Below are 13255 nucleotides of genomic sequence, written 5' to 3'. Positions count from 1 at the left end.
AAAGATTTCGATTTATTTGCAAGTTTTTGAAATTTACACAAAGCCAAGCAACCCTTCACTCTCACAATCACACCTAAGGACAATTTAGAGTGTATACATTCCATGCATGTTTTTGGAACGTGGGAGTATCCCGAGAGAACCCGCGCAGGCACAGGAGGAAAATGCAAACTTCACACAGGAAGGCTGGGGTGAGCTGGAATCCAAACTGTGAGGCATATGTGCCAACCATTCCTCCACCGTGCGCGCTCACAGTAAGTTTTTTCTTTTCAAATTAAGAGTAAAGTAATTGGAACGTGAAGTAACATTGCTAAATTGTGTTATAGTGACTCCTTTGCAAAATGTTACATATCTTGATTGTGTTAGGTCCTATACAAATGCTCCTTGTGAGACAATTTTACAATTGACGAGCCAGCAATAGGACAGAGGATGTTACACAATTTTCCTGAATTTCAAAAAATAGCACAACAAATGCAGCTCAAAAGTCTAATAAATCAGACAAAGCTGTAACAGCACTCAAAGTTTTTTTTTTTTTTCCTCCAAAGGGTTGTTTAAATATTTCACAGAGAGTACATAATAGAAAAAGAGTTGAGAAAAATTGTTTTAAGGTATCAGGATTGATTAACAACCCAGGAACATTACTAAGCCTGGTAAAATAGCCAGAAAATTTTTCTATGGGGTGTCAGGGTATCACAACATCTCATTGAGCTGTGGCCAGGGGTGGCATGCACCTTCAGGGCTTCATGAAATAAAGTCATTATAATTTGTGGCACAGATTCAAATTTAAATGTCAACATGCAATTAATATAAATAACTGGCAATTGTGAAAGTGTATAAGAATATTGCGTGCATGTGAAAAATATCCCAAAAAAACAGACCAAGAATTTTCCCCCCATTGGGTGGCCACTGAGTGGCAATGGCTGCTGAAATACATGCACATGTATTTTACAGTTACCTTAACTTAATGCATTTACACATTTTATTTCCATGTGATTTTGTAGAATTGACTATCAGCAGCGCATCAGCAGTACAGTTGACTAATGTTTGCTCTCTGCTTGAAGTATTAAAATGAGAGGATTGAATTTCAAAACAACAGCACTTTAATTGTGGTTTTAGGTTTAAAAAAAAAAAAAGTCATGATATTAAAGCACTAATGGTGTAGTGGTTTTCTTGTCTGACCTCTGTCCAGACAGAGTGTCTTCAAATCTTGCTCAGTCATGGCATGAATGTGAGTAGTTGAGATCTCAGTTGGTGAGTGCTCTGTGATTTGCTGGTGACAATTCTGGGATTTAGCTACCGTTTGCCTAAAGTCCGCTGAGATAGACTCCAGCTAAACCTGTGACCCTTAATATTAAAAGTGAAATAGAATCATGCGGATGGAATCATCTGTCTTTTCACTGTTGGAAACAGAGAAGAATGTCTCAGCTGCAACTGGGTCAGTCAATACTTGCAGTATAAACTGAACACATTTTTCTTATAATGATAACTTCACCACAGAAGACACCAGGAACATGACCTTGGGATGGTAATGTATAAAGTAATGAGATCAAACTTTATGAGACTTGTATGTTAAGACAAGAATGACACATAGTGCTAATAATTTCACCTGACTGCTAAAGGAGACTAAAATGTCAGTCTGTGTGCAAATTTCACACAGGAAGGCTGGTGTCTAAATTTGAACCCCCAACCTGATATCTGATCACATTAATGAACAGGAACTCATTAACAAAATTCATGAAAATAACAGTTGAATGAAATGGCAATTTCTCTTACAGCCCTAATGTATACTAACTAACTAACTAACTAACTAACTAACTAACTAACTAACTAACTAACTAACTAACTACAGACAAAAATTGAAGCATGAAAATCATGGAGTGGATTTGACTTTTTCATTCTGAGCTCTAGCTGGAAATATAATGTAAAACTGGTGGAGATATAATAACACAAAATGTCATATAAGAGACTGCAATATAATTTTATTAAATCTCATTATTAAAATCTTTTTTTCAAGGAGCCCAACTTTTGCCCAGGCGGAACCTTAGCCACATCACAGTGAACTTGTCCAGGGGGGGAATTTTCTATTCGAACACCGGAAATAAGAGTAGTGACATTTGGAACGAGTATCATTGGGGACATGTGAACGAATGTTTTAAGGATTGACAAGTTGCCAAATTCTGGATGTTTTCTTTTTTTTTTTTAAACTTTTATATTCGTATAGCTAGGAACACAACGAAATGGCGACCTGGACTTGCCGACTTCTTCAGAGGGGAGCTCGTCTGATTTCTCTCCGAGCAACAACTGAAAGGTGGCTAATGCTAACTGCTTTACCATTTATTTGTTTATCGCTACTATCCCGCTTTACTTCGTCCAACACGTTTTTAATTCATTTGATGTCTTAAATTTACTCTTAAAATGTATGCAAAATAATTTCTCTATCATGACCAAGATGATATTGAGGGACTTTACGCAATGAGGAAATATGAACATTGAGAGGATAAAATCAAAACACTGAGTGCTCATTGGTTTTGTGTCTGCGACTATAAAACTGTTGTGTACCTCGAAGTAAGTCAGAAAATGTATTTTATCACAGTGGCCCAAATATGTAACTAACTAAGATCATTTATTCAACAGCAATAATTGAAGAGGCATGTTTATTTTTATTCATTCTTTTTTATTTACCCCCTTTGCAACTGACTTACTGTGCCTTCTGTTCCAGCTCCATTCAGGCAATATCTTGTGTCAGAACTCTGAAGACTGTAACGTGGTTTGACGAGCATCTCACAGAGGAGAACCAACAGTACTTAAGAAGGGAAGCAGCCGAGGATTTCAGAAAACAGACAGCTGACAAGCTCAACCCGTTAAAAGATGAACCATGGCAGCGTCATGAATGGACAGAAGGTGGGTCAATCAATCAATCAAATTTTATTTGTATAGCCCTGAATCACCGAAGTCTCAAAGGGCTTCACAGGTGAAAAGAGGTCATGTCGAGACTTCTTTTAAAAAAAGAAGTCATACAGAGACATCTTTTCGGTGTAGGTACTCAACAGCATCCCCTGTCAAAGCTCCAGAAGGGGAAGGAAAAACTCAAAAACCCCAATTTGGGGAAAATCAGAAATTTTCAGAAGGGACCACAGGTGGGAGGAGCCTGCTTCCAGGCTCACTGGTTGAAGTGGATGCTGCGTGTACCAAATATAGACAAATACAGATACACAATACAGATTACAGAAAACATATTGTGCCATATAGTGCAATGGTGTCTTGACAGCAGGCAAATCCCACAGTCCAGCCAAGTGGACCGCAGATGGTTGATCGCTTAACTTGCCGCGATGGTCGATTAGCGCAGGGCCAAATGGGGGCATTCAAGTCATCCTTCAAAATCTAGCTAGCCCCCTCTCCGAGCCGGGAAAAACCATCTTGTTTCCTATCATGTGATTTCCTAATGTTTTTTAGGCAGCCGAAGAGTCGGACTGGTTGCTGTGAAGTTAGGGATGGCTCCTTTGTGGACAAAAACTGGAGAAAAACATGTCATCACTATGCTGCAGGTAAAAACAGAATCATATTTTGCAGTTATACTGTATTTACTTGCAGAATTTATTCAATGACATACACTCAATAATTAATAGGCTATCAATCCTTTTTTAGCCATAAAAAGTTGACATCCATCATTATCACAATTTGATGACAAAATGATTTTTTACTCACAAATAGCTTCAATTAAAAATTTTCTCACTTGCTATCAACAGAAAAAGACATTACCTGTGCGCTGCGACTAAACACGGCTCACTTTTTGGTTCGTTCATAAGCTTAGCTGTGATTGGTTATTACCGAAGCCTTCAGCACATGTCGACTGTCCCTTTAAAAAAGCATTTTGCCACATACTGTCGACTGAAAATGACATCACTGCTCAGAGCCCAACCAATCGCGTCACAGCTAGGGGACGAAAAATGACAAAACCAAGAAAACAGGTTATCCAAGCCTTCAACACAGGCAACAGATAGTGGAAAAAATGTGTTTTTAAGGATAATAATTGCACACGAAAAATAATGACATTAACAAAAGAATTGTAGACAATGTATTATTTTATTACTGCTGAAAATGTCAAAATAAGTAAAGGATATTTTTACAAGTATCCGTTCTCACTGCCGTTTTTCAGTGTTAAAAAAAAAAAAAAAATGGGTGAAAAGAGTCAGTTAACTTGCAGTCCTAGTCCTAGAATGTCCCTTGCAATTTGTAAATGAAATGAATACATGTTAAGCCTCCTGAATTAGTTACTGCTCTTCCCTTGCTGCTGCACCAAAATGTTAAGAATTACCATATGGTATAATATTTAGAAGCCTGTTGTGATTACAGCATGCTCTACATTTGAATGAATAATTCTTTTTTTCCTTCTTCAGGTTCAGGATTGCCATGTAATACAGCACATACCTAAAGAAGAATATGATGGACACACTGCTGCTCTCATTGTAGGAGGAAAAAACGTATCGCCATTCCAGGTAAGAGACTTTTGTGTTTTGTAGGAAATATTGCTCGGTCATTTTCTTTTACCACATTTTCTGTACTAAAACAGGAGATGTACACAACATGAATTAGCCCTGATCCCATAACATTAGTGCGTTTGCTTTGTTTGTATTTGGGTGTGCTACATTATATATTTTTTTACCTTTACAAATGGAATTACTTGGATTTCAAACTGACAGCACTGAAAAATTATCTCATTTTACCGTTCTAAATCCAGCAGAGAAGTAACGGCTCATTAAGAGTCAATGCTCGCTTATTATATCCTGTGATCTACACAGCATGAATGTCTTCTCAGCCTTGACTGAACGACATAATAATACCGTTGCTCAGCCGTAATGCACTCAGCCAGCACATTGTTCCTTATTATCGTTGTGGCCACATATCATGGGTGTGACAAAATCATATCTGTGCAGTATGGAAATGTAACTAGATTATAGCGTTGAGCTCCTTCTGGGACTTACCCTGTATTTTTTTCCTACCCTGCCACAGTCAGGAAATTATAGGCACTTCCTTATCGTGTGTGTGTTTGTGTGGGTTGATATATATATATGTGTATGTCTCCGTGTGTATGTCTGTATGTGTCTCCAGGTGTTTTTGAGTCCTTCCACCTGTCCATCTGCCTTTGTGTGTGTCTCTGTGTGTTTGTGTGTGCGTGTTTCTATCTGTCCCTGTGCGTCTGTTTCCTCCCAGCTGTCTAAAAGTAATTGAAGCTCAATAGATTTTACAGCTGCTTTGTCCCACCAACGCTGACACCCGCCGTTCATCTGGATGCTGACTTTGACGATCCTAATAAACTTGAAGGTGACTCAGACCCACTTATCAGAGAAACACCAAGTGCTCAAGTGACAGCAATTTATTGACCTCGCCGCTTTCCATCCCCTCCAAGAAAACGTTTAGATGTTTAACTCATTCGCTGCTATTGACGAATATATGTATTTGTTTACTCAATTGTAAATTTCAATCTTAAAAACAACTTTACTGATGTACAATCACCAGTAGATGGCATTAATGCCCCATTTTAGAGATGAAATATAACATGAACATTAAGTTGACCATGTTGGGTATTTCAACATTTAAATAGGTCGACTAAATGTATCTGACTCTTAAGCTTCACCAGAATGATGTTTCTTCCATTCTTGCAGACGTACGCAGTGTAGCAATGCCAGCAAGGAATGAATAGACCCTTCAAAAAACAGGCAAAATCACAAGTTAAGGATCATTTCCAATTTAAATTGACAATGTGTAATATTAGACAGTTATTTATTTTGAAAATCCACTACAAATTTCACTAAGGTGTAAAAAAAAAATAAAACCATTATATTTTTTTTTAATATATGTCGTTCAAGTAATTGGTAATTATATTACATGGGGAGTCCCGTTCAAATGGGGGCAGCATATTTGTTTGAGCTACGGAAAGTAAAAAGCTTTCGCCAACGTAATTCAAATCACGTTTAGGATGTCAGTTTGTGTCTTGTGTGCAGCCGAGCAAGTTTCTGGTTAGTATGTCACTCACAAATAGAAACGGGGAAAAAAATTGTTTCTTTGCTAATCATAATTGGTTTCATGAAGGTGGACAATAATTGGTTTGAGAGTTAGGATGAAAAGTTGGTTATTCTACGCATTTGAGTTCACCCATCAAACACAAAGGAAAACTGCAGCAAAGACATTGCGACACAATAAGAATTTACCTTAGCCTGTGGCTTCCTTTATCGTGAATGGCGCCTGCATGTGTTGTCTTGTTCCATGTTGTTCATCCTTGTGTGTTTGGGTCGCTGTCCTGCATTCTACTTGACTGGTATGAGTTGTTTTTCATCTTCTTGATGTCCACGGAAGCCCGGGGTAACTAACCAGTGTTGACATATTTGCACAGATTCTGCCCTATTAATGCATTGAAACCAATGGTGAATTGTATTTGTATTTGCTCGCTCTCTCACTGGCTTGGCTGTGCTTCCAAAGCATTGTATCTCTGTGACTCCGTTGTGCATGTGCTGCATTCAAGTAACACCAGTAAACGGCAGCTGTAAATTCTGCACACCGCCTCTTAAAAAGTACCAAAAATAATGTTCATTTATTGCAAAGTGGAAAAGACACACAACACCAATACTTCCGTAAAAAGAAAAGATGTATGCAAAGACCGTCTTGGCTAGTTATAGCCAAGTGAAGCTTCTTGAAGCAGTGAAGCTTTGCAGCTGATTGGTTTGCACATTCAAGGTTCAAAGCTTGCTCTATGGCACAGGTGTCAAACTCCAGTCCTCCAGGGCCGGTCTCCAACATGTTTTCCGTTTTTCTCTCACCAACACATCTGATTCAAATGTTTAGCTTATTAGCAAGCTCTGCAGGAGCTTGAGAATGATCCAAATCATTTGAATCAGGTGTGTTGGTGAGAGAAAAATGGAAAACATGCAAAATGCTGGCCCTTGAGGACCGGAGTTAGACACCTATGCTCTATGGCATCATCAAGTGGTCTAAAAGCCCAAGAAGTCAAAAGTGTTGAGAATTCTATGGCTATTTGTTTGTGAAAATGACATGAATGTGCTTGTGGTAGTAATGAACAAAATACTACAAGTGTTATGAGGATAATTTGTGACTCATTTTAAATTGGAAATAATTGGTTTACCACAGTGTTTGGCTTTAAACAGCTTATTTTGGGGTTAAGTGTTTCAAGTGCTTTAGAAAGAAAGGGCAGGGAAGAATCTGGGATACAGATAAATGCAAATTCTAATTAATACAAATGTGGTTATGTTTTTTTTTTTCCTGTGTATCCTAGTAACACTAACAGTTTGTTCATTCTATCAATACTTGGTTCACATATGTACTTTTGGACCGCTACTGTTGTATCGTTATCATGTTTATATTAAGTAGTTTTTTCCTTCCCCTGTTAGAAGCAAATTAGAAATTTTAACCAGTAGGGGATGATCAATCACAAAATATGACCAGTCTCAAGAAAAAGACTACACCAGTGAAGGAGGAAAAAAAGAAGAAGTTGTTGAGCTCATGGGAGATCACAGGCAGCTCTGCTCCTAGGTTTACTGATGGAATATTGTTGGAAGCATCATCTGGAAGTGTCTTGAAAGACAATATTACATGTATGATATGTACCTATAATACGTATGTGTGAAGTAAATCGTGGGTTCATGTAAGTTGACCTCAAATGGTAACATCTACTTTGCTAATGCTAATTGTGATTGTTAACCGGTTGTTGGTCTGAAAATTAATAAAAGAAAAAAATCAACTCACGTTCAAAATTAGTAAATTGTTAAACAAATTGGGGTGGGGGGAGCATAACTCTTTTACTATTCAATTAAATAATTGATGGGATAGTAGTGTTAGAAATGTAGTCAGTCTTTGGTCATCTCTTAATGGATGTCTTATTGTTTGGTGGCAACTGCTCTTGAATTCTTTACACACTTGAGTTGGAGGCCGAGTTTGTCAGAGTGAAACGTAGTTGGCAGCCCGATTCGCAGGCAACAGAAGGGGAGAGAGCGTTTTGGAGTGACTGGAGGGGCTGAGTTGAACGCGAGCAAATGTCAGACACATTGCCAAGTGTGTCTACGTGTGTGCGCGCGTGCACTTGGCATCCGCACCATCCTAACAGGCCCGCTGTCAGATTTAAAATGCCAGCATCTGACTGCGGCTCACTGCTAGTTCTTCTTCATTGCTTTGTTCCCCCCTCCACGTCTTAACATTCCCTTTTTCTGCGTCTTTACTTCCACCTGATTGACAGAGATCTGAACAGAAAATGGAGAAGTTCATGAATGCAGGAGTACCTCCAAAACAGAAAGTCACCACATTTAAAGTTTCGGACAATGCAGTCATTAAACCTGGTATGCGCACATCCAATTTCTTGCTTCATCTGATGCCATTTTAATTGCAGTATGAAAAAAAAGTATCTGAATTGTTGTGCTTCTCTGGGGCTAGGCACTCCGCTATATGCTGCACATTTTCGTCCAGGCCAATATGTGGATGTTACAGCCAAATCGTAAGTTCTGCTTTCCTCATTGATTACGCTCACATTTTTTTATGACGCACTCATCACAGCTGGGAAGTTGGGCTGGGAAACAAATTGGATTAGTTTTTATTTTTTTTTAAATCAGACATTTGATAATGCGGCATGGTGGTAGACTGGTTAGAATGCCCAAGACTCACAGTTAAGAGGCACGAGTTCAACTCCAACTCACTCTGGCCTTCCTCTGTGGAGTTTGCGTGTTCTCCCCGTGCCTGCCCACACCTTTCTCTCTAGGCACTCTGGCTTCCTCCCACATTCCAAAAACATGCATGTCAGGTTTATTGGACACACAAACCAGTTCAGGGTGTCCCCCACCTAAGGCCCGAAGTCAGCTGAGATAGGCACCAGTAAGCCTGCAACCCTAGTGAGGATAAGTGGCTACAGAAAATGGATTGATGGATGAGGCATTTTATAATTTGCCAAATCCTGAAATGGTGTTTTTGCACAAGTGGCAGATTGTTGAATGGTTCTTTTACAAGACAATTTTACAATAGTTACTAACTGCCTAATTCTAGAATTCATGCAAGTTATGCTCAACACTAAAAGTCATTTAAAATCTGTATAAATTTTTGTCTAAACATTTTGCACAGGATATACTATTTCTAAATATATGGTTGGTTTAGGAAGGTTTATTTTATGTGTATACTTTATTTTGTTAGTCATAGAATTTTCAGATTTTGGACCTTAAAATGCGCAATTTAAATGTTTACATAATTTCCTGTAACATCAAAGACATTTACATTCATTAATTTTCTTGAGCCACTTATCCTCACAAGGCTTGCTGGTGCCCAGTCCAGTTGTCCACGAGCAGTAGCAGCAGGAGACACCCTGAACTGGTTGACAGCCAGTTGCAAAGAGACAAACAATCATTCACAGACCCAATCACACCTAAGCACAATTTATGTTCAATACACCTACCGTATATGTTTTTGGAATGTTGGAGAAAGCCGGAGTGCCCGGCGAGAACCCACTCGGCCTCAGGGAGAAATGCAATCTCCTCACAGGAAGGCTGGAGGGAGTTGTATTTGAACTCGAGTCTCTGAATTGTGAGGCAGATTTTCTAACCACTGTTCCACTGAGCCGCTAAGGCATTTACACTTTGTCTATATTAAAGAAGCACATTGCTTGTCTTTTCCTTCTGCTACTCTAATATTAACAGTTAATAGCATCTATGTTTCATTACTATATCCCTTTAAGCCACAAATTGAATACAAGTGGTGCAGTAACGCACCTAGAAAGAAATCCGAACAGTATTCTTCAATATCTTCTCAAATAACTCAGAAAGGCACACCAAAAAGAGCATAATGGCCATGTAGTGTGACACAAATATTTGCCTTTTTGACTGTCATTACTGTATATTTTTACAAAGTACAATATTATGTAAGGCTACTTTACCTCATTAAAAAGCACATTAGAACATGTTTTGTTTTTTCGGTGAGACGGCCGGAACAAATTTCCATTCATATAATAGTTTTTCATAGTTGTGCAATGCAGTAATGTGTGTGTACTGAATGTGTGTGTAGTATTGGTAAAGGCTTTCAGGGCGTGATGAAGCGTTGGGGATTCAAAGGTCAGCCAGCCAGCCACGGACAAACCAAAACACATCGCAGACCTGGCGCTTCGGGACCCGGAGGAGTAAGACACGCACACCCAAATGCCATCCATCCTTAAAATGGACACTTGGGCTTTTAAAATCTGTTAATATGTTCTCAGGATCCAGGCAAAGTTTTTAAAGGGAAGAAGATGCCGGGAAAAATGGGCAACATCTACGTCACAGCTTATGGACTCAAGGTGAACATATACACACACATAAATCTTAACAAAGGCAGCTTTGACCTTGAGTGTCCGCAAAGGCAATCCCGGTGCAATAATTTTCCCATTTGTCCGCCCTGCCAGATATGGAGAGTCAATACCAAGCACAATGTGCTGTATGTTAACGGCTCCGTCCCTGGCCACAGGAACTGCTTACTGAAGGTAAAAAATAATCACACGCACGCACGCACGTCTTTAAAAGTGAACTTTGCAAACAGCGTCCGACCCCTGCACGTTTGCTGGGGGAGGCAGAGATTGGTGACCTTGCACCTGTAAAGGAGCGTCTCACCTGTGCGGCACTGCGATCCATCCTCATTGACACTATGCTATATCAGCATTGTGCGTACGGGCGGTGATGGAAGGGAGGCGGGGGGGAAATGCACTTTAATGATCTTAGTGATATCCACACCATCCATCTCCATACTCGGCTGGCCGGGCTCATCGCGTTTGTGCGTGCGCAGCCTATTATTTGTTTTGCAGACGAGCAATAATGAATACAAATGCGCTCCGCTTTTTAGCTCACGCGGACATGCGCGCGCCCACCTCCACCTGGACTCACTTCAGATTACATTATCCCAAAGGGTACACATGCAGTTTTATTAACATTTGTTATTGGATCTGTTGTTTTTTTTCTTGGGTCCTCGTGTCACATTTGTGTTGCTTTATAATCAAAACTGCACCCGTTACCAGAGATGCCCCCCCCTTAAAAAATAACTGTACAGTGAACCCTCATTTATGACAAAGGATACATTCCACATCCACCTGTAATTGATGAAAACATGCATTTACTTATTAAACACTTACTGATAAACGTATTAAATCACAATAGTAGGCTTTATCCACTGTCAAGAAATGGAAAACAATCGTATAAATCCATTTTGAGGACATATTGATCAAATCAGATTCCTGAGGTCAGCGCCAGCATTTGAACACTTTCTTTTTTGCTTTGATTTGTGTGCAAACATGTGAGGTACAAGCAGGTAAAGCACTGGCGAATAGGGAACATTTCTCAAAAGAGGCTCGAGCCTTTCGTCCGCAAGCTTAATGCTATTGCTAGCACATAATAGAACATATATGTATAATCTTTTAACTCATATTTGAACCCAACGGTGCAGTGATACTTTTACGCATTCAGTTTAGCAGTGCTCATGGTCATACTTTCATTATCCTCTAAATTGTAGTGTACAGTCATCCATTTACAAAATATCTCTCTTCCTTATATATATATATATATATATATTTTTTTTTTTGCGTGCTGGAATTGGTCAAACGGAATTTTCCATTAATTTGAATAGGATTTGAGTTACGATACAGTCATAGAACAAATTAAGCTTGTCAATTCGGGATATAATTAATTGAATTTTCAAAGTGTAGTTTTTTACCCATGACTTACATGATGATATACTTATCATCACCTAAACGCTCATGAGAAAACACCAATCAAAGCTTTTTTAAAAGAAAAAAAAAGACAAAAAAGCAAATTAACCCACATAGCCTCCTTTGCTGCAGGAAAAAATACAAGCGTAACACCCTTTACACCATGTCAGGAGCCTGAAATAAGAAATTAAAACGGGTATAAACACAGATAAGGCAAATTGTGTACAAGATGCTACCACCGGGCTTAATGATGTAACACGCCTGCTTGCATCACTGAGCAAAGGATCTTAGCACTCTATCGTTCTGTTATTTTGTGTGGAAACATACACACATAACAGTATACAATACGCAAATAGACAAAATTGCTGGTACGTCACTAATAATGAAAAAAAATCCCTAGTCGGTCGCAGAAACAACTTGAATCTGACAAAAGTGAAAATGATTGCAGTGTAACAGAAATGTATTTGTTAACGGAACTCTTGAAATATGTCTGGAAGAAAAAGTTGGAAATCAGTAGAATATACAAGCCAATTCAAATTCAAGTGTCTAATCAGTCAGTTGCCCTTTTTAAAGGGTGACAATTAGTCATTGTGCTGGTGACATGGTGTGTACTACACCAAGCATGGAAGCAAAGGAGAAAGTTGTCTTGGAAGATTCGAAAGAATATTTTTGAGAAGTATGTTAAAGATACTGTATAATATTGAAGACCAACTGCAGTTGGTCACTTTATACATAAATTTAAGCTCCTCGGGACTATGGGGTATATTTCAATCAATCTGTGTTATATATATTTTCTAGGTGAAAGATACTAATTTACCAACCAGGTCGTCCACCCTGCGCAGCCCTCCTTTTCCCACCTTCTTCATGGAGGAGGAAGGCGACCTTCCTGAAGACCTCTACGACGAGGACATGTTCATTCATACCGAGGCATCATTGTCACTCACCTGACCGCGCGCACCCCTTAATGGTATTGTAAACCTCCAATAAAGTGTAACTCAAGTTAAACTTCTTGAGTTTCTTTCTCTTGAAACCATGGCAACTAGAAGTGACGTCACTAGAGGATCCCCAAGCAGAGAGAGAATGAAAGAGAACGAGTATAATATCGGCGAAGGTGACAAATGGGGCGGGGGATTATTTGCTCTCTTTCACACAGCTCAAGCCACTGCAGACAGAAGGAAAATGATAGGACTGCGTAGAAGCCATGGAACTCAGCACAAAGGAGTTTGAAACGGGCAAAAGGTTAGCCAGGGGAAAGGTGGAGGCTGACAAAGGTTTGACATTTGTGCTTAAGAGGATAAACGAGGACATTAATGTTGCAGCAGGAGGCGCTTGGTGTTTAAGCGCACCTGTGTGTTTCTGTTCAGCCGTATTTAGATGAGCAAGCATCCTGCTGCGACCCTGCTACTTCCTCCCATGCACTGTGGGGACCCTTTAAATGAGAACCCTGGCCTCCAAATTATGATTAAACCTCTGCCCCGTAAAATTGTATCCCATTCATGGCCGCTTAATCACTTACGTGTAACGAAAAAAAAAGACATTTGA

General features: G+C 39.3%; 1 protein-coding gene across 1 annotated transcript; it reads left to right on the top strand.

Annotated features, from left to right (window-relative positions):
- Positions 1-2094: 2094 nt before the first annotated feature.
- Positions 2095-12718, top strand: mrpl3 (mitochondrial ribosomal protein L3). The gene is made up of 10 exons (XM_088404225.1): positions 2095-2305; positions 2717-2898; positions 3451-3542; positions 4395-4493; positions 8243-8342; positions 8437-8497; positions 10048-10159; positions 10238-10315; positions 10421-10498; positions 12512-12718. The coding sequence occupies exons 1-10, from the start codon at positions 2235-2237 to the stop codon at positions 12659-12661; spliced, it is 1023 nt and encodes a 340-aa protein (XP_088260351.1). The 5' UTR covers positions 2095-2234; the 3' UTR covers positions 12662-12718.
- The last annotated feature ends 537 nt before the right edge of the window (positions 12719-13255 follow it).

This window comes from Hippichthys cyanospilos, chromosome 21, assembly GCF_059441005.1.
Source record: "Hippichthys cyanospilos isolate Australia breed blue-spotted pipefish chromosome 21, RoL_Hcya_1.0, whole genome shotgun sequence".
Lineage (NCBI taxonomy): Eukaryota > Metazoa > Chordata > Actinopteri > Syngnathiformes > Syngnathidae > Hippichthys > Hippichthys cyanospilos.
Note: the sequence above shows the minus strand (reverse complement) of the source record. Positions and strands in the feature narration are given on the sequence as shown.